At 33.6% G+C, this 22,590-nt stretch overlaps 1 protein-coding gene across 1 annotated transcript; it reads right to left on the bottom strand.

Moving 5' to 3' along the window:
* Positions 1-9,462: 9,462 nt before the first annotated feature.
* On the bottom strand, positions 9,463-12,708 carry LOC145065849 (14-3-3-like protein G-BOX factor 14 lambda). Its single transcript, XM_079013282.1, has 4 exons — positions 12,116-12,708; positions 11,271-11,393; positions 9,882-9,998; positions 9,463-9,678 (listed from the first exon to the last, which is right to left on the bottom strand). Exons 1-4 carry the CDS (start codon positions 12,617-12,619, stop codon positions 9,658-9,660), a joined length of 765 nt encoding a protein of 254 aa, XP_078869408.1. The 5' UTR covers positions 12,620-12,708; the 3' UTR covers positions 9,463-9,657.
* Between the last annotated feature and the right edge of the window lie 9,882 nt (positions 12,709-22,590).

Here is a 22,590-nt window from a genome sequence, read left to right as displayed (position 1 = left end):
ATCATACAATACAAGTTGCATGATTTTAAGTTTCTGTCCAATTGAAACTTTGGTGATGAGAATCTTTCCTTATTTGGTAAATTTAAACACTACCACAAACGAAAGAATCAAATCTATATTACTAAAAAATAGAAACATACAAAATCAATTTTCACAAATGTCATTGCAAGGAAATGTAAAATAAGATAAAATAAAAAAAATTATATTTATTTACAAAATGCGGAAAACTTTTCCTTACAATGCAAGTACATATGAAAACTATGTTTCTAAATATTCCTAAGCAATCTATCATAACTCCTAAGCAGCATGGGTAGTATGGGGAACTCACGGTTTTGGTTTCAGGTACTTCCAGTTGCAAAGAGAAGAGCTCAGGATGACTGCATTGCACACATCATGATGTTTAGTCTGGGATGTTTACTCTGATGTTTCGATTTTGAAACTATGATAATAATGATTTGAAATACTTTGACTCATGTTTTGATGGAATGAGTTGATAACTATGGTTTTATTTAATGGTATAAAACGAATTTTTTGGTCATGAATTTTTGGGATGTTTCAGAATTTGTTGGATTTGGTATGTATTTATGTATGTATGTATAAATATTGTGTAAAGTTTAAGCTTTTATGAGAGTGAAGGAAATGTGATTGTAAAAAAATTTGATTGTGAATTGTAACAGGAAAGAGATTCATGTAGTGTTGGTTGAAATGTGAAAGAAAATAATATATATTTATTAAATTTGTTTTTTTCCCATAATTATATATATATATATATATATATATATATATATATATATATATATATATATTTGGTTAGATAATCCTATTTGTATACACATGTATGTATACTTAAGATTTTTACAAGCAATTTCTTGATAAATATAATCTATTTTCTTTTGTCATGAGTTTGTTACATAAGTTGGATAATATATATATATATATATATATATATATATATATATATATATATATATATATATATATATATATAAATTTAAACTCTTACGTTAAGAAATGTGAAATTGTTAATTTGTTAAACCTTTGTTTCTTAACTTTAAAAATGACACATATATATAATGTATATTTATGTAAATTTAACCAACCAAATGTAATTGATCATGACACATGTCCCATATCCGTGTGTGTGTGTGTATATATATATATATATATATATATATATATATAGTCGTTCATGAATTTATGAATGGTGGACTATTTTCATCGATAAGATCCACAACAACCGGTTTAGATTTTTATATTTTTCCAGAATACATTACCAATAATAGAAATCATGTCGAAATCAATAGATTAAGGTTTCGTGATTGATAAATCTGAAAACTTCTGATTTTTCAATTTTTATAAATATTTTTACTAAAAATTTTCAAATATGAAATTAAATATTATGCTATAGCTTGAGTCCAAAAATGCTTTCAGAATTTTCATTCGATGTGTGCAAGTCCCTCAACGGATAGAAACGGTTTTAGCGGTTTTAAGAAAATTAGTATTATACTGGTTTTGGATTTTTAAAACGGTCGTATCTTTTGCATACGAACTCAGTATAATATTGGTTTTGGATTCTTAAAATCAGTATTTTCTTTCCTTTCTTACTCTTAATGTTTGTCTTTAAATTTCAAAATTGATGGATGAGCTCACACGGATTCGATCGATTGGAACCACTAATGGCACCACCGAGGCGACACAGTCACTATTAGTATGTACACTAACTCCATATTGATTATATTATGTATCTAACTATCTAAATATTTCTATTCATGAATTTAAACATTTACGTCTCCCTCTCCCTAATTACGTAACAAGATGTTGAAAAATAACAGGTGTATTTATCTAATTTTCTCTCGGTTCATTTACAACTTCTCCCTAATTACTGTTTCTAACACAAAATGGTGTATTTTGACTAAAGTTCAAAGATTTTGTTACAAATTATCCTGTATGAAATGCTCCAACTTGGTCATATTGGTTTTCAGGGTTGTTATTATTTTTTTTTGTAGAGTTTCAAGGGAGAAAAGTGAAAGAAAGAATAAGAGAGATTCAATTGATGACGAGACATTGCATCAACTGTTTCAATAATGAATGCAGAAAAATAGATCCAAGCATTCTTTTTACTAAGTTAATGGAGTTTTTTGAAGTTATTAAGCTTGATAAGCACAATTTTCTAAATAATGGTTAAAACAGTTTGTGATCAATGTTAACCTTATGTTGGTTTCATGTTGATCAAGTAAAGGACCAATATATCTTAACTACTAACTTTGTTAAGCATAATGTCCTCCATTAGCCTGTGTTTTGTTTCATCACTTGTAGATTAACATTTATATCAATCAGTATGTCAAGTCAAAGATGATACTCTTTCATTTGTAGATGTGGAAACGAAGGTTCATGTGCCTTTTCTTTGTTTGAGACAAATGGTTAATGGTTGCAAGCTCCTCCGATTATTCTCTTTTTTCCGTTCACTGTAGTTGATGTAAATGGATGGTTGGTTTTAATCGATATAAGTTGATTTATAGATTGTCTACACCATCAAACTTAATGGCATGGATTTTAGCATTTGCACAACTTGAATATGCTTCTTCTTGGACATTCCCAATATGTTCTGTTTTCTATCTTTTTTTATTTGTAAATCTTTTTGTTTGTATGTTCTTTAATTTTACTTATGTTGTTTTGTGTATATAAAAAGAGTACTTATTTTGTTTTGTGTATATATAAAGAGTACTTAATGACTTGGATTTTAGCATTTGCACAACTTGATTTTTTTTTTGTGAAAAGATTTTAAAATTAACAAAAATGTATGTAATAATTTGTGTAAAGTTTCACATAAAGTTTTTCATCATGTTAAAATTTTATACCTATTTATCATTTTTATATCTATAAAACCTGAATAAAAAGTTTTAAAAAAATATTTTTTATTCATAAATTAACGTATTTTATATGCAAAAGTTCAACAAGGAACCATTTTAAACCATAGAACCAATAAACCATTATTTTTTCCAGTTGTTGGTCTTATTATTTAGCGAAAAAAATACTAAAAATATAGAAATTCATAACTTTTTATCTTCTTTCTATTGATATCAAACTTGATAATTTTTTTTTTTACTTTTTTTAGAGTAAATTACATGAATGGTCCCTATGGTTTGGAGTAATTTGCACGTTTGGTCCCTAACTAATTTTTTAACTCGGAAGCTCCCTACTGTTTGTTTTTGTTACGTGCTTGGTCCCTACAATTTATTTTTGTTGCACGTTTGATCCCTATCTTACGTAAAAAGACTATTATTTAAATAGGAAAAAATGGTGAGGTAGGTACGGTAAGGTGAGGGGGTGGGATTGGGGGTGTGCTTATTTAAATAAATCAAAAAGTCAAGGGAAAAATAGTATTTTTAAGTAAGACATGGACCAAACGTGTAACAAAAATAAACAGTAGGGACCTTCCGAGTTAAAAAAATAAGTTAGGGACTAAACACGCAAATTACCCTAAACCATAGGGACTATTCGTGTAATTTACTCCTTTTTTATCTATTCAGATTCACATTGTGAATTTGCAGTATAAATCATTAATTTTGTATAAATTCATTGTATGAATCTACATAAATTCACAGTGTGAATCTGCTATTTGTACAGATTCACTCACAGTATGAATCTGCATAGATTTTACAGGGTGAATCTATACATATTCACATTGTGAATTTGAACAAATCAAAAAAAAAAAATCATCAAATTTGATATCAATGGATGGAGGATAAAAAGTTATGAATATCTATGTTTTTATTTGATTTGATTTTATTTTTTTTAATGAAAATTTTTCCCTAAAAATTAAGAAAATATTGGTTCTTTGGTTCTAAAGTTTAAAATAGTTCCTTGTTGAACCCAACCGTATATATATATATATATATATATATATATATATATATATATATATATATATATATATATATATATATATATATATATATATATCCCACATAAGACTATATATTATATTACCGTTTATTTATTTTGGAAATTTTTGTAACACATATAGACTTATCATATTATTAACGAATTATGTTTATATATAAAAAGATTTATATTTAGGACCCTATTTTTATTTTTTGTTCGGGGTCTTCAAAATCAACGAGATGTCCCTCATGATCTTAAAATTTGTATAAGTATTACATATTGACAACTCCTAAAGTGCGACTTAACCATTGTATTATTGACAATTTCGAAGAGCAATAAGTCTTCTCAGTTATCACGGAACAATGTTTGTTAGTTTTTGAATTAAATTGGTTTACGAATTATTTTTTTCCTGACATAAAGCACTTTGAAATTTCCGAACTTGTATAAAAAATTTCGAATCTATAAAGGTGACAAGTCACTTTTTTTAAATTCTACTTCAAATTTTAGAAACAATTTCTTATCATTTGGCTAAAGACAATGTTTTAGAAACACAATTTGTGGAACCTAATTAAGTGACAGTGGACCTGCCATGCCAAATAATTAGAGGTGCTCTGCATAACAGAGAAACATGGCAAAAAATGGTGTTGTGGAATACGTAACATCAAATTGGAGTAAATATGGTTTAGATTTGCCGCAAACATGAGTTATGTTGACTTGTTTTCAAGTTGTGGTTAACATAAAACACATTTAAGATTAGATCGCCAATCTCCTAAAATGGATAATGCAATGGATATAACTGATGATAGCGACATGAGACGCCTTGTGAGTTTTGCTCGTTCTTTTTCTTTTCTTTTTTTTTTTTGGAAATGACATATTTTTATTTCGTAGTTATGTTTATTTAGTAGTTATTGATGTTGAAGATAACTTACATATTGCAAAAAGGGTGGGAGGTGGTAATCATTTGGGTGCAACTAAGTTAACTAAAAATGGGTCTAGTGCCCGAAGCCCCGAAGTAATAAATTGGATAATATGTTGTCTCTAGACTCTAAAGAACAAAACTGTGAAAGTAGTTTCAAATTAGAAAATGATAAAACAAAAGGCAATCTCATTATTTTAAAGACATTTAACGGATGAGACTAACGGTAATTCGGTTAAGGACTAAATTTGATGGATTTGAAAACCATAAAAGTATTTGGTATTAAATCTTCTAAAGTAAAACCAAACATGGGAAAATTACATACATAAAGGACTAAAGCTGTAATTTACCCCGGTGTTGGAAAAGATATGTTTTTTTAGAAAATACAAAATTGTAAAAATGGTCCCTCCTCAAAAATGTTTGTGCCAAAAACGTTTGTACTATTATTAATGGTCCAAAAGTTTTATATTTTCTTGCGGGGATAATGACTTGAAAGGGTAACGAACTTTCGACTTTTGTCACATTTAGTCACTAAACTTTTTTTCGTTATCTATTTACCATTAAACTATTGAAACTGTTCATATTTTACCCTTATAACCGGCTGTTGCCGGTCATAAGGGTAAAATGTGAACAATTTCAATAGTTCAATGGCAAATAGATAACGAAAAAAAGTTTAGTGACTAAATATGAACAAAATCGAAAGTTCGTTTCCCTTTAAAAAGTTCAATGACTAAATGTGAACAAACTTTCTCTTGTATTATGTTTTAGCAAATTATTTGTTTTTGTTAAATTGTAACAACATTTGTTGATGAAGAAATCTATGAAATAAAAAAAAAAAAAAAAAAAACAGAACCCTGAAAATATATTTAAAAAAACAAAAAACCAAAACCGAAATAAAAAACCAATGGTTTGACATTTTCCAAAATAAAAAATCAAAATTTCCAATCTGATTTTGGTTTTACAAAAAAATGAACCATTCTCACTGATGTGAATTATGACCATTAGTTTGGCATGCGGAATTTGTGACATCCCATGAATATATAGTTACAACATCGTCTGAACTCGTAATTCATAGTAAGGGGTTAGAGTATCATCGCATGAATACGTAGTTACAACATCGTCTGAACTCGTAATTCATCACCTACAGGTTATGGGTCTGCTGGTGTTTCCACTGAGTTGTCTAGAATAGTCTGTGGTCGCCATCTATACTCTGATAGATGACTACATCGCCACATTGTCGGTTAAGGTTATGGTATCTCCTTTCATCCTACATCATATATTCATCATCATCGATTTACCTTTCTATCATCACCTATCTCTCATCATTTTATTTCATCACACACCAACTATTTCATCTACCCATGTTTCATCCGCAACATATTTGTAGATATAAAATAAATATATCGTTTAAATCTTTTAAAACATGTATAAAATCGTTCATCCAGCATAGACAACAAGTATTCAAATAATATGCATACATAGCACGTAATTTATATAAAATACTTCATATCTATGTGTAAGATGAAAATAACTATATATACCATAAAAATCCCATAAATGCTTCCTAACTTCGAACCCCAAGGTTTACTCTACTAAAGCTTCATATTCTCGGCTCTCTGGACCTAGAAGGGTCCAGATCTATCACACCAAAAAGCTCAAGATAGCTCTTCCTTTCACTCTACACACTCAAGCTCGCTAGGGTTCTCACTTATGGGAAAGGTAGTCGCAATTGAAGGTCATAAGTGCCTTTAAATATGGCTCGGGCCCAAAGATTTAGGGTTTCTGCCAACAACGCAGACTCATCGAGTCCATTCATTAATCCGAGTCATCATCCGCGACCTTACTCGACGAGTTGAGGCGTCAACTCGTCGAGTCTCTCTTCTTAACTCAAAAGAAAAATACTTAAATTATGATACCTAGAAATCCGGATGTTACATTTTGTTTTTTTATTTCATAGATTTCTTCATCAACAAATGTTGCTACAATTAAATAAAAATAAATAATTTGCTAAAACATAATACAATAGGAAGTTTGTTCACATTTAGTCATTGAACTTTTTAGAGGGAAACGAACTTTCGATTTTGTTCACATTTAGTCACTAAACTTTTTTTCGTTATCTATTTGCCACTAAACTATTGAAACTGTTCATATTTTACCCTTATGACCGGTAACAGCCGGTCATAAGGGTAAAATATGAACAGTTTCAATAGTTCAATGGCAAATAGATAACGAAAAAAAGTTTAGTGACTAAATGTGACAAAAGTCGAAAGTTCGTTACCCTTTTAAGTCATTATCCCTTTCTTGCGAGATCCAATTTGGTTTGAATTTTTTAAAAGTTTTATATTTTCTTGCGAGATCCAATTTGGTTTGAATTTTTTTATAAAGACTATTTTGTTCTTATTATTTAAGTTTTTATTTTTGTTATATTACCAGCAACTAAAAAAAATAAAAATAAAAATACAACAAAAGTAAAATTCTCTTTCTCTCTCTCTATGTGTGTGTTTGATAAACACCAAGAACATTTTCATATATTCAAGAACAATCAAGAACATATTCTGCCACCACCACCATTCGAACACCCTGTGCCACCACCACAGTCCGCCACCATCACGATCTGCCACCTCCTCCGTCGGCCAAAAAATCATCCAAAAACAAAAACAATACACAAAATATGGGTTTGTTCTCGAGTTCACCCCTATCTGATGAATACACACACTCGAAATCAGATCCGATGAACATACACACACACATAAAATCAGATAAAATATACACACACAAAGTCAGATGAACACACATACATACGAAATCTGATGAAAACCCTAACTGAAGAACGAAATCAGATGAACACACACACACACACGAAATTTGATGAACATATGTTTTCTCGTCGTCACCCTTGATGCTCATTAGATCTGGAAGACGGAAACACTAATTGAAGAACGAAGCCGTCATCAAAAAATGAGATTGACGAAGTCATCGCTAACAACCCTAGCTTCGATCTATGTGTCGTCATTGCTACACCGCCATCCTCCGTTCCATCCTTTGCATCACCACCTGTTCGATCCGGAAACACAATCATCACCGAGACAACCTTCCACCAAGGTTTGTTGTTCGCCGTTGTTGCGGCAACGAAACCCTAATCGGAGTTAGAAGCACAAAGAGCACCACTGCCACCAAGTTCACAATCCTCCATTTCGGTAACAAGCTTGAGCTTGAAGATGAGGGGAACTCGATTCTTTGCAACGAGTGAAACTTCGATTGACTTTTTCTACTTTTCTTGGGGTTCTTAAATTTGGGGTTCGGGTTTTGGGAGGTCACAAGACATTAACGTGTGGGTTTGTGCAGATATGTGGTGTTTTCCTTCTCCAATGAGAGAGAATATTTTGTTTTTGTTTTATTTTTAATTATTTTTTAATTATTGGTAATAAAACAAAAATGGAAAATTAAATAATAAGGGCAAAATCGTCTTTACAAAAAAGTTCAAACCAAATTGAACCAAACTCGCAAGAAAATGCAACTTTTGGACCATTGGTGCTCGTCCAAACATTTTTGACCCAAACATACGAATTTTGACATACCACATGGACCATTCTTTCAATTTTGTCTCTTGCATTTGCAAACGTTGTTGCATACCCCCTCTTGACTACCCAAAAATGAGTGAGAATATTTGAACCCAACACCTTCCTCTAGAAAAATTTACCGTATAATATATTAGATTTAAGTTGTACGACTATGCCTAACGGCTTACGTGTGTTGAGTGCCCTAAATCAAACTAGTCATCACTATTACACACGGGTCAACCTGTTAACCCGAGTCTGACTCACGAACCTAAATCTGACCCATGAGCCCATATAACTAAATGGGATAGACGAGTCGTGTCCGGGCTGATGTTTCCAATCTTCCAACCCGTAACACGAATAATTATAAGTTGTGTACAGGTTAATGCATTTAACTCGTCAAACCGAACCCAACACGATTATCACACAGTCTATCAAGCGTACGGTTTGTGCATGCCGCACAAAAACTAGTATTGGAAAGTCTATATATAACACTTTTTTGGTACACGAAAATTTTAATTTTTAAATTATTGGGATTTATTATTTTCTCCTATGCTCTGTTTTTGACTTTATGTTTTTAATCGGACTTTTTGTTTGCCGATTATAACTAAGAACTTTTAGGTGGAGATTGATACCGGCTTTTATTTGGTTGTGGTTTTTTCATCAATTAGAACAAAAGATTTGTTGTATGTTTTGTTTTAATTTAATAAAATTTATTATATAACTGTATTATCATTTTCAACATACCATTTTTATTCCAACTAGTTTTTACTGAACACCTGTTATATCAAGTAATTTATGCTTTATTAGTTATCAACTAGCATTCACTGATTCACTCCGCCTAATAGTTTGATCGTATCTACAATATAGAATTAAATTCAATGGAGTTTTTGATATGAAGTCTTTAATTTTAATGTTAATTATTAAAATAAAATAAAATAAAATAAAAGTTGGTTGAGAATAGTCTTTTGCAAAGGAGAGATTTATGAAAAATAAGTTTAAAAAAAAAGAGTTAAATAAGAGTAAACATGAGACGGTTATGATATGGGAAAATGGCAAACCCTGGAAATGGATTGTTCTAGAGCTGCACCATAAAATTTGCAGTTTGGAAAGGTAAGGAAAGAAAATTTTATAGAACCAAATTTGTGTTCTGTTTAGAACTTAGAAATAGAAAAAGAAAGAAAACACATGATATCATATGTCCACAACTCCACACCAAACAAATGACATTCCACGCCCACCTCCTCCACTCCACTCCACCTTCTTTCACTCTTCTTCTTCTTTGCCATTCTATACAATCTATGGCTCATCCAGCTGATCCTGCAAACCACCAAATCCTGTTTGTTAAAAAAATATAACATTTTCCTTTTTTTTGGCAGAATTTCAAAAAACCCAAAAGCCACCTACATTAATTCGGATTATAATCACTAATAGTTTAATACTCAGATACGTATAATTAAACTACCAACATACGAACTCTCTTTGTGTGTGTGTGTGTGTGAGAGAGAGAGAGAGGGGTTGACCTGTGCATCTGAGGTCCAAAGAGTGAGATTGTCCCTCAGTAGTTGCATAATGAGAGTGCTATCCTTGTACGAGTCTTCACCTAAAGTGTCCAGCTCAGCTATCGCATCCTCAAATGCCTACTCAAAACAAAAAAAATATAATAATATAAATATATATACTTAGCATTCCCACTCCCACAAAAAAAAAATAATAATAATAATAATAATAATAATAAATTACTACATATATACAATCAGATAATGTTAATAAAGCTATAACAGGATATGTAAGTAATTTATTATTTATGTAAGTCAGATCCATCCTCGACCTAAATTAATATATGTTCATTAACATCTGTGTGAGAATGATTACATAAATTACAGATAAAATCATTATTGTTCATCGGTTCATATAATTATCATCCATCTTAATAACCCACCCAAATATAGAACTGAATAATATTTTGGTGACCCTTTTTTTTACTAGCAATAACCCCAAATACTTAAGAAAAGATAACAAGACACAAAATATCACTGCAAACAAGAAGGGCACATTTATATTATCTATATAAATATACAAAGCAAAACCAGTAAAATAAAATATAGTATTAAATTGTATTCATAGTTTATATCTACATACAAATACATGTAGATATAGTGACACAGACATATAGATATATACATGCAGAGTTAGGATCAAGTGTAAATCGCTAAGTATGTTGTGAATGTACAACTCATTGTGGACCAATCATTTTAGGGGTATATTGGTAAACTAACTAATCAAATCATTTAATTTTGTTAATAAATCCCTTAAAACCCAGATTTTGATTGAGTTGCTTAAAATGTAGTTAATTTCTTTTGAAACGATTGGTCCAGAATGAGTTATACATTCACACAATAGATGTCATTTATATTTGAACCAATCCTATACACACATATGTTGATATGTATATATGTGCGAAAAACAAAATAATTATAACTCTAGGATTGACTATTGCGGCAAGATATATGAAATCCTATTTATTAGTTGGAAAAGGCCCTTAATTATTAAATGTATAAACATTTACATGATGGTGACATCTATATATACGATGACCCCAGAAAACTTCAAAACAAGGTTGACAATATGTCAACCTCTGAATGACTCATTCTTCAATTATAAAATAAAGTTGCCTTTTATGTGTCCTCAAAGATCAAGTGTTAATACCACTTGACACCTACAAAGTCAATGTCTAACTACCTCATTAATCAGTTCAAAAAACCTAGTTTGATAGTCCTATCAAATAATTAAGCATACTTAATAACAATAAATACTGAATTCAGAACTGAAGTGATGACAAATATTTTTGATTTAAGAGAAATAAATTAATCCAAAGGGGAATAAGAAAATAACAGGTATTGAATTTGAACCTGTTTCGCCATGCTGCAAGCCTTGTCAGATGAATTGAGAATCTCGTAATAGAACACAGAGAAATTCAATGCCAGACCCAATCTTATTGGATGAGTTGGAGCCAGATCTGCCTCGGCAATATCCTTCAAAAAAGGATTATGTGGAAAATAATCAAAAACAATGACTAACAACAACAAAGTGTCACCTAACTATCAATTATCAGATACCTGATTCCATCAACAATTGTTATAGGTAATAATATCAGCTCAAATATGCTATCAATTTGAGACTAGTTTTGCAAATTACTTTGTAGGAAGCAACATCATGCTTAGGTCCACAATCTATTTATGAAAGGTACTACACAATATGTCAATATCTGCATTCTTCTATGAAATTTTATAGGCATGAAGGTATTCGAGTGGGGTAAAACAATCTTTCCTAATTTCAGAAATCACGAAATACAAACATCTTCCGAAAGAGGCTTTTAATATAAGCTGTTTACATGGAAGCTGGGTAAGGATTTCTCACAGTATGGAGAAAACAAGACGATCATACGTTTATACCTCTTAAATCAAAAGCGTTAGGACGTGATCCACTGTTTCAATGAATGTCACCATCGTATTACCAGTTTCTGTAAAATATTCATACAATGTGATACAAAACAAGCGCTACTTATCATCCTAGAAATCAGAACCTAATAACAATAAGTCCACTATCCTAGATCTCCTATACTGAACTAAATTCAATCTCAAATTTGAAATATGCGGTCAGATATGTAAATCAATTTATATGAACAGTAACATAGTTATCGTATTTTGACCTAGATTTCAGAATTCTTCAGTTTCAACATAAAATTCGAGTATACCTGAGCAGATTTATACGAGTTCATAGTCTGCTCTGCTGCTTCCTTTCGCTCATCTCCAATTTTAAACTCAGCCAAATACCTATGATAATCTCCCTTCATCTTCAGATAAAACACCTTCGATTCCGCAGAAGAAGCCGACGGCACCAGATTTGACTCCAAAATTTTCAGTATTCCCCAGCAAACATCGGAAAGTTCGTCCTCGACCTTAGATCGGTAGTCCTTCACTAACACTACATGATCATCATTCTTCCGTGACTCCTCTTTTTGTTCGATCGATGAGACGATGCGCCAAGCCGCCCGGAGTGAGCCGATGACGTTCTTGTACGCCACGGAGAGTAGGTTACGCTCCTCGACAGTGAGCTCAGACACCGGCGTTAGTCCGATGACGAGCTTTTCCATGAATTTCACCATCTCTTCGTACCGTTCGGCTTGCTCTGCCAGCTTTGCCATGTAGACATACTGTTCTCTCGTTAGGTTGTCAGGGAACGCTGTCGTCGCCGCCATTGACGGAGGAGGGTTTTCGAAGAGAGGAGGAAGAAATACAAGAGAAGCGAACAGCGAAATGTGTCCTAGCAATCAACACCCTATTCTTTCGGTATATTATATAGGAGGGAGTCTGTATTCGGTGTTTCAAAGTGTATGCATTATTTGGTTTCGGTAAAATCACAGCCATTGATCCTACGGTCCCACTAAAGATTTGAATTAAAATAGCTTTTCGTTTTATATTATTTTATATAAAAAAATTGTTAGCTGTTTTAAACGAAATCAAGGGCATCTTCACTCTTAACAGTTTTTTATTTTTGATATATTATATTTTTATTAATTTTTATCGATCCCTATTTTCTTTGTTATAAACTTGTTTCTCATGTGGAACTATAGAAGGAATTCAATCACTACTAATTGATATCTTGACCTTACTGCAAGTAAATTTCGAGTTTTTTTCAGATGGGTCTTTAAAAAAAATTTGCACGATAGATCTTTAAAATATCATTTTACGTGTCAATTATATCATTTTGGAAAGTAAGAAAGCAGTCAACCGGTTAATCTTTGACATGACACGCCATATGACATAATGATCAACAAAACATACTCAAGTTGTGTTAGCTAACACGACATTCACGTGACCATTTTAAGAGTAAACAAAATAATCATAAATTTCATGTTTTATAGGTTGTACATAGTACATTAGATATAGTAATTCTTTTACCTTGATTTCGTGTTTTTTTACTCGTAAGGTCTTTTCATCACCTCCTTTGGCTCTTATTGGTTCTCTTCATGATGATTGGTTGAGGCCTTCGTTCCCTCTTTTAAGTAGAGAGATGTTCCCGTTGCGAAGAAGTGAAATGATTATCAGAAGGAGGTGAAGGGCTTAACAGTGTCTGGCGGAAATAAGAAAATAAGGAAATTGGGTCGGGTTTGGTCATTCATTATTGCTTTTTTGGGATTGAAGGATAAATTACAAGCAAGTCGTGTTTGGAGCGAACAAAATACATCCTTTGAAAAAGAACTTCTTTGATTATGGCTGATACATATTGTTGTCAATGAGAAGATCTACCCGGAAAAGGAAAACAAGATCGGATAGTTGGGCAGACGCTCCCCTTTGGGTGTGGCTATGTATGGATAAGCTAAGGCACCTTAGTGTGCAATAGGCTAAGTCGTTCATTCAAGGACCGGAGCTTTCATCTGAATTCCCTTATGTTCAAGACCATTATTTCTTAGAGTCGTTGAAGGAAAAAAGCCAGATAGAGAGGTCGGGTAAATGGTACAAGGGTCCTTGTCCAAAGGCAGCTAAGCCCTTACCAGCAACGTGGAAGAAGAGAGCTTGCTCAGGGAATTCAAATGGGAGACTCTCGTTCGGATGACTGTCGGTATGATGATGTGCTTGATACTAAAGTTGTCTATTCTCGCTGAGACTCTTGTCAAATCCAATCTTCTTTCTAGAGCACATATATGAAAGGGAATTTTGGATGAGTAAAAAGGGGCCTTCCTAGTCCTTGAAGTTGTTAGAGTTCGAACCTATTGACTTGTGTAGTAATAGAAGTGATCTTCTTTACAGGCGCCTACCATCCCTAATTGATTAAAGATAAGGGAGCCGCCCTAGTAGCATGAGACGACAACCTTGCATAGGAGTAGTTTTGACTCCGAGAATATAATCTTATCCCCGCCGTCTAAGACCGGACTCGGCAAAAAGAATATAAACGATAAACAAATCCAATGGTATTGATTTACATGGAGTATCCATCAAAATCATAAGGAAGAAAGGGGAGACTGATAGGGGGTCTCCCTTATGTGTGTGTGTGTGTTGAGAAATCGAACCAGCAAGATGGAAAAATTAAGATCCAAAGAGAGGTAGAGGGACCTAAAAAAAGGCTAAATGATTGCCCAGTTGCGATTTGGTGGCAATGTTGCATATACTGGCAGCCACAATGGCGGCAAAAATGGTCGGAGATGATGGCGATGGTACTTTCTTCTTTACTGGAAGCCCAAAACATTATGGTTACTCCACCACTAAATGCCAAGCTTGTTGGGATCTGCGTTATCAATTTTTTCATCTTGTATTCTTAAAACACTAGCTCTGAATACTCATGAATTTTTCGGAGGATGCCTCTAACAAAGACAAAAAACTTTTGGCGACATCACATCCTCCAAAGGTCATTGACCAAAAGGAGACTCGTCAAGTTGACTTATGCACTCGTCAAGTCCCTTCAGTCTTTTTCTTATATAGATGTTTTTTAAGCCGCCTTAAAGTCCTAAAATGCAGATCTAACCTCCTAGGGCATGATTTTCACATGAAGTTGCAAACTTTACATACATGCATGATCTTAAATGTTAAAATCAAGTAAAAGGGAAGGTTTAACCCAAAAGGAAGGGCCTTAGCTTGCCAAATCTCATAACTTTATAGCTATAAGCACCAAGGGGAGTCCAGATATGAAGTTACAACATTAGATCTTGCCCCAATACTCGAAATGTAACAACCCGAAGTTGTTCATCACCGAAAACCCATTCTACCCGTATAACTCGCCGTATATCGAAACGTTCCGATGTCGTTTTTGGGTTAAGTTAATCAAACTTATATGTTTAATTGATGTTAATGAGTGTCCAAACCTCTTAGTAACTCATGAATTTAGCCCAAAATGTTTATTTCATAAATTTTAGAAATGTCCTCGCCGGATTACGGAAACTTAATCGGGTGCGACCAAAAGCCCTGTTTAATGCCGGTATCGGGTAGAATTCCTCCGTGTCCAAGTTTTGTGACCTATATAAACGTGTTAAACCTTTCATTTGAAGCTTTTGCTTCCTCTCTCTACTCTCTCTCTAACCTCTCTCCTAAATCCAAGTTCAAGGGTCCAAAATCTAAATTTAAGGCTTCAAATCTTTGAGGTAACTTCCCTAACTTGCTATACAACCCCTCTAGCTTTCAAATTTGAGTTTAAACCATGGATTAGGACCATTATCATGGGTTTACGGCCCTAGAACTATCCTAGGCCTTAAACTCATTTAAAAGGGGTTTTTGAGCAACAAAACCCTTCCAAACCACAACTAGACTTTAGATATGGCTGAATGACTTCATGGAATGGACTTAGAACACTTTAGACATGGATTTTGAGGGATTTGAAGGAGTTTACGTCCAAGGCACATGCTTGGGCCGTAAACCCCTCAATCATGAGTATAAACTCATTTTCAACATGTTAGGAAGCCATATACCTTCACCAAAAGCCTTGGAATAAATCATAGAACCAACTAAAAATGGTTTAAGGGCCTTAAACATATAATTTGAGGGACAATTGAGAGTTTACGGCCAAGGTTTATGCTTGGCTCGTAAACCCTTCATATTGGGGATTAAACTCCTTTAAAAGTGTTAAAATGCCACTTTAACACCCCTAAAACCTTAGAATAAATTCTAGAAGTGTATACAAACAAGTTTTAGACCTTAAAACATATTATTTTCCCCGTCTAAGGAGTTTACGGCCATGAGGGTGTTCATGGGCCGTAAACTCCAAAAATGTTGCCAAAAGTCCCTTAAAACTTCATGAAAGGCCTTGGAACAATTTTAGGAATCACATGTGATTAATTTAGAGACATTAAAACACTTATTCAAGGGTATATAGGATTTTACGGCCGTAAGCTCCATACTAGGGCCGTAAACTCCCTTAAGTGTTGTCATTTGGTGTTTTAAATTAATTCCAAGCCCTTAAACCAACCCTAGAAATTTCCCTTTAAGTGTTTCAAGCCAATTTGCACCATAAACCACCCCACCATGAGTTTACGGTCGTAAACTCATGGGGAGGGGGTCATTAGGGCCGAAATCTCCTCTATGAGTTTACTCTTGAAGAGTAAACTCCATATCCAAGCCTTATGTGACTTTAAACGCCACTCGGGTCCCTCCAAACACTTGTAATGGGGTGTTTCCGCGACTAAAAGTGTTTGTCCCTAGCAATTAAATAATCTAAGTCCTAATTAGATACAAATGTGTATCTTTTCATTATACTTAGGAACCTCGTGCATTTGCAAGCCCCGAACCAACGTTTAGCATCCTAAATCGTCACGTTTCTCGTCCGGTGAGTTCATACCCCTACGCTTTTTCCGTGTTTTTCAATGTTTTCAAGGGGGAATACAAGCAAACTATAACTGTTTTCAAAACATAACATTGATGTGTTTCAAATAATATCTGGCAAATTTATAAACACTTTTACTCCTTATGTATTATGCTGAGCATAAGGGATGATTTATCAACTACAACTAAATGGATTTTAGTTAAGAAAATAACCAAACTAATCAAATTATTATGGGAATAATTTGGGGTTCTTTAGTTCTCGTTTTATCATGTACTGATATGTGTATAAAGTTATTAGATAAACTATGTCTGATTCAGTTTATCTCTGCATCATTTGAATGTATTGCCAGATAGTTTCATTGTATGTATCTATATTCACTGTATTATGTTTCATAATCTTTTGTAAGTTTGATATCGTATGAGAATCCTGTGAATAGTTTAGTACTAGTTTGTGAGTTAGTCACTACCCTTTATGGATGATCAGTAAATCCTCCCCGGAAGTGTAACCAGAGTCTCCTGGAGGGAGAGCGAGGAATTTGTGAATAGATCTATTCAGGACTGACAATCCCACACCTTAACTGCTAGCTACAGTTAGGCGGGCATGCCTGGGGTGACAAATTCTGGATATCGTCCGACGTCTGACAAACGTCAAGGAGGTCTCGTTGTCGTATTAGCATGGTTACCCGACTCACAATACGTATTAATATAAGTTTATTCACGGCTTTGGTTTTGGAGATATATATCTAGTACGGGATGGTAATCCCATGGTTTTTAGTCTATAAGTCTCATATCTATTGCAAGATGTTATTCCTATGGTTAGAATCTATATCTAGTTCGGGATAGTGATCCCATGGTTTTATCAAACTATCTTATATCTAGTTCGGGATAGTAATCCCATGGTTTTTAACAAACTATTTTAGTCCGGGATAGTAGTCCCATGGTTTTCAGTCTATATTTTTAAGTATATCAAACTATCTTGTATCTAGTTCGGGATGATAGTCCCATGGTATTAAATCTATATATATATATATATATATATATATATATATATATATATATATATATATATATATATATAGTACGGGATATTAATCCCAAGGTTTTCAAACTACTTTCCATTTGCAGTTCACGTATAATCAAAGTATTTTATACCTAATTCGGGATAGAAATCCCATGATTCTCAATATATAGTTTTGTGTATTAAACTATACTCTGTGATATTCAGTCAGTCTTGCATTTAGGAAAATATGGGATTTTCCTGGGGTAACGTATAACGCGTAATTGAACTGTAATGAAGGATAACTAAACTGTTTTACATAAGAAAATATGGGATTTTCTTGGATAACAAACCTTCTCGGAAAATTAAAGGAAACCGGTACATTTTTCAGAAAACAAACATCTTATGAACTCACCAGCTTTATGTTGATTTTCAAACTGCTTGCATTCTCAGGTCCACGTTAGACAGGTACCCGACGATATTTTTTTTGGTGAAGACGGAGTGCTCAGAAGACTCGTCTCTACTTTTTTTTCATGTGATATATGTATAACACTTGTACAATTTACTTCTGAACCAGATGTAAACTTTCAAATATATGTAATGTAATGGTTGTTTACTATGATTACTATGTGCATTGGATTTGATACTCAACGTGGAGTCAACCCCGAAAATGTTTCCGCCTTTGGTTTTCGGGGTGTGACACGAAATGACTCCCAAATGTGCTAAAGTTAGCCCTAAACCCAAACATGAAGAGATTTAGCTAAGTATAAGCCAAGGTATCGACTTGATACCTTCAAAATGATGCCAAGATTAAGTTGAGTTAGATCCACAAGCTCCTCTCTGCCCCAAGCTTCTTATACTTCACACCTCCTTCACAAAATGCACCAAAATCACTCTTTAAACCTCACAAACACTCAATAACAAGGTAATATCAAGTATGGTTTCTCTCAACCGTCAAGGGGGTGGTAAAGGACTGGAGGAAGGGACTTAAGGTCCTTTTTTATAGGGTGCAAACCCTAAAAATTAGGGTTTCATCTCCCAACTCCTACTCGTCGATTTTGGGTCCTCCGACTCGTCGAGTAGATCCACTAATCCTCGCGGGCTAACCTGCCTCTACACAACGAGTTGGGGGCAACCAAATCGTCGAGTAGGTCCATAAATATTTCATATAATGCTTAAAAATTGTACCTGGGAGTGCGGGTATTACATTAAACTTTCCCCAATTGGGCCAGTAGGGCTTGAGTAACTTCATATTTTTCAGCTTGAAGGAAACATGACTTGAGGAGAGTCATTGAAGGAGGTGGAGGAAGAGTTGAAGAAGCATGATTTCCAGTTCCACCGTTGCTTGAAGAAAGGAAAATTCTTTCACCTTGATCAACATGTGGAAGATCATCTTCAGATAGAGAAGGAAAAACATTTCCAGAAGGACGATGAAGACCATTGTTATCTGAACTTGGCATCTATTATAGGAGAAAAGAGAATTAAAGTTAGTTGATTTTAATCCTTAATTATTAACCCAAAACTTAAATTAAGGCTAGGATCCATATTTTCAATTCGAACTTTGAAGATAGATGCCGTAATCAAATTCGAATCTATTTTAGGTAGGCAAAGCATTTACCAATTTCAATCTCATGAAACTCCTAGATCTTTTGAGATTCATTGAACTATTCAATGGCATGTTTAATCTCGGTTATGCTCTCACTTTGTGACTAGGATGTCGCGGATCACAAACAATATATGAATAACCATGCAAATTAGCTTGGTACTCTCGATGTCATTTACCATCTAATTAATGTGCCGGTTAGCCACATGCGCTCCATTAATCAATGATAATTTACGAGACACCCATTGTGTGACATCCCCATTTTCACGGCCAAAAAAGACGGATTTGTTTATGATTTATTTTGAAAATCATAGTAACCTTTTAAAGAAAAGTGTTGCGGAATTTGTTCCCATGAAAACATGATAAATTCATTATCAAAGCATATCTAAAGAAATGTATTTTATTCATTTTAAAACATTGGGATGTCATCATCAATACATAAACATAAGCATAAACAGAACTTACATTCATTATCACTGGTGATTTATGTCTCCTTGATCTCTCAGTGTAATGTAACTTCATATCGACACATGTGATACAAATAAACTAAGTGGGTCAGGTTGGGAAACCTGGTGAGTACATAGGGTTTTCAACCCACGATAATATAATTATTATGTTCAATCATCAAATAATTAACCCAATTACCCATCCCCATTATCTTCGTTATTCTTAAGGGTCTACCCTAAGAATCATCTATCCTGCATTTGTTCATTCCGAAGTCCATCGCCTCTATGGTTCATATGACACACACTAAGTCCATAGCTGCCAATGCTCGTTCGTAAAGCACTAAATCCATAGCTGCTAATCTTCATTTATCGGGCACTAAGTCTATAGCTACCAGCGTTTCTCTAATAGGTACTAAGTCCACAGCTACCAGTGTTTATCTAATAGGCACCAAGTCCATAGTTGTCGATGTATTTATTAGGCACTAAGTCTATAGCTGCCAATGTTTACTCATACCACCTTCCATCTCTCACATCGTTCATCTACCCATGTTTTACCCAACATATTCGTAGATATAAAATACATATACAATTTAAATCATTTAAAACATGTATAAAATCGTTCATCCCGCATAAAAAGCAAGTATTCAAATAATATGCACACATAGCACGTAATTTATATAAAATACTTCATATCCATGTGTAAGATGAAAGTAACTATGCACTCACTTGTTAAAGTGATGATTTCAAACTCGGGCAGCACTTCGCTTCTAACGATTTTATTTTCCTTCGACGAAACCTAGCATTATTATCGCTAAGTTTTAGTATAATCTTTATTGCGACTAATTATTAGTCTAGATTCATCATTAACTCAAAGTCTACTTTCATGATCTATCAAGTAAGGAGCAACCAGGTAGGATCATATTGGAGGTAAGGTCCGTTTCGTATACGAAGTATACTGTTTGGAAATCCCACTTTAAACACCTCACTAAATCACAGCCTAGACTTCATCCCCGTAAGTAGATTAATCAGTATAACGACTTGGGATCCCCGATAAATCTTGTTTATATGCTCATAATAACGATAATGAACATAAGCATAAGTTATACTAAAAGTAGGGTAAGCATAACTCACTTACTAGGGGGTTTGGTTAGGAACCGGGCTCTGCGGGGGCAGAACTTCCAAGCCGAAAGCTCTTCTTCTTAGAGCCTTCTAGCGCTCCGGGACTTGCTTCTAACACCTTGGAGATGCTAGGGAAAAACCTTGAGGGTTTGGGGGTGTTTGGGAAAAAAGAAGTGGAAAGGTGTGAAGAAAATGGGAGATTTGCGCCTTTATTTATAGGCTGAGTTCGGTGCGAACACAGTGCGTTCCCTAGACGAACGCAACGCGTTCATTACCACGTGTCGCCATCTCGTTCTAGGCCGTGGGGAAGAAGGTGTGGCCTAGATTGCGCCACATGTCACTCGCAGATTACCCCAAAAACTAATTATCTTATAAAATCCGTAACTTTCGCATACGAGCTCTGTTTATATCCATGTGTAGGTGGAAACATGATCTACAACTTTCGTTTAGACTCCGCCAGCTAATTTTGACTTTATTTTTAAAGTTATATTTTTAACAGGCCGGGGCAGGAAAAATCCATTAAAAATTCATAACTTCTTCATCCAACGTCCGTTTTCGTCTGTTTTTTTACCGTTGTGCTATTAATAATGACATCTTCAATTCTCATTTAATTTGCGTCAGCCAAAAAATGCTCGATCTAAAATTTGAATTCTGGGTTGTGCACTGTCATGCCAAATCTAAGAAAAATCATAACTTCCTCATACGAAGTCAGATTTGGGGGTTCTTTTTATGTACGCTCTCGTTTTAATGTATACTACAACTTTAGTTTGGGTCACTAAGGCCAGAAAGTCCTCTATTGTAAATTCACTATTTACGTTTCCCGGTGTTGTGATGGTTTTGCCGTAAAACTTCGACGGGCCATACTTCTTCGTTATAACTCGGATTTTGGCGTTCTTTATATGGACGAAACCCTTGTAACATATATTATAACTTAGTTAAGATTAATCCTTCTAAATAATATTTCATCAAAAACTCATTTTTGATGCTCATTGTCTCTAAATTGACTAGCCTAAAACTGCGGGCATTACACATTGCTACCCTTTATTAGTCCATATTAGTACGTCGGTTAACCACACACGCCCCGCTAACGACTTATATAAAGTGCAATGTGTAATTTCATAGATTAGCATCAAATTCACATTTTTCCTAAAGTAACTAAGAATGAGATTTTAGAAAATAGTTTAGTTACTTTGTATCGCATTATACTTATTAATCAGATTTAATTTGTCTTATCAAACCCTTTCGACTATTGACCCTCTACCAATCAAGGGAGCGGTGGGTAAGAGTGGATACCCATTAAACTACCACTTTATAGGCAATTTCCTTATACCCCCTTATAGATCGGCTTCATAAATAAGGCATACTAACGGTTTGCCTAACTTATCTTATATATATATATATATATATATATATATATATATATATATATATATATATATATATATATATATATATATAAACACACTAGACTTTTAATGTTAGATATAATATAACAGTGTATTTTAAACATTTCAAATTACTAAGGGTTTAATATTTTAATAAATTAAACCTTTGATTTAATTAAATTTAAACCTTTTATGGATTTATTAATTATCTTCTAATTGTTTACTTAAATAAATTAATAATTAGATCCATAAGGGTGTATTTTAAACTTTCAAAAATATCACGCTTATATTTTAAAATTTCAAAATGAATATCCAATTACTTAAATTGAAAAATAAAACCAATTATGAATTTAAGATAAGGATAACAAAT

The sequence above is a fragment of the Lactuca serriola genome, chromosome 1 (assembly GCF_051521515.1).
Source record: "Lactuca serriola cultivar US96UC23 chromosome 1, Lser_US96UC23_V15, whole genome shotgun sequence".
Lineage (NCBI taxonomy): Eukaryota > Viridiplantae > Streptophyta > Magnoliopsida > Asterales > Asteraceae > Lactuca > Lactuca serriola.
The sequence above is the reverse complement of the archived record's forward strand: the minus strand, read 5'-3'. Positions and strand labels throughout refer to the sequence as shown.

Coding starts and splice junctions, on each gene's coding strand:
- LOC145065849 (XM_079013282.1), bottom strand. CDS start 12,619: ATGGCGGCGACGACAGCGTTCCCTGACAACCTAACGAGAGAACAGTAT. Junction 11,394..12,115: donor ACTCGTATAAATCTGCTCAG/GTATACTCGAAT, acceptor CCTTTTTTGAAG/GATATTGCCGAGGCAGATCT. Junction 9,679..9,881: donor TTTGGACCTCAGATGCACAG/GTCAACCCCTCT, acceptor GGTGGTTTGCAG/GATCAGCTGGATGAGCCATA.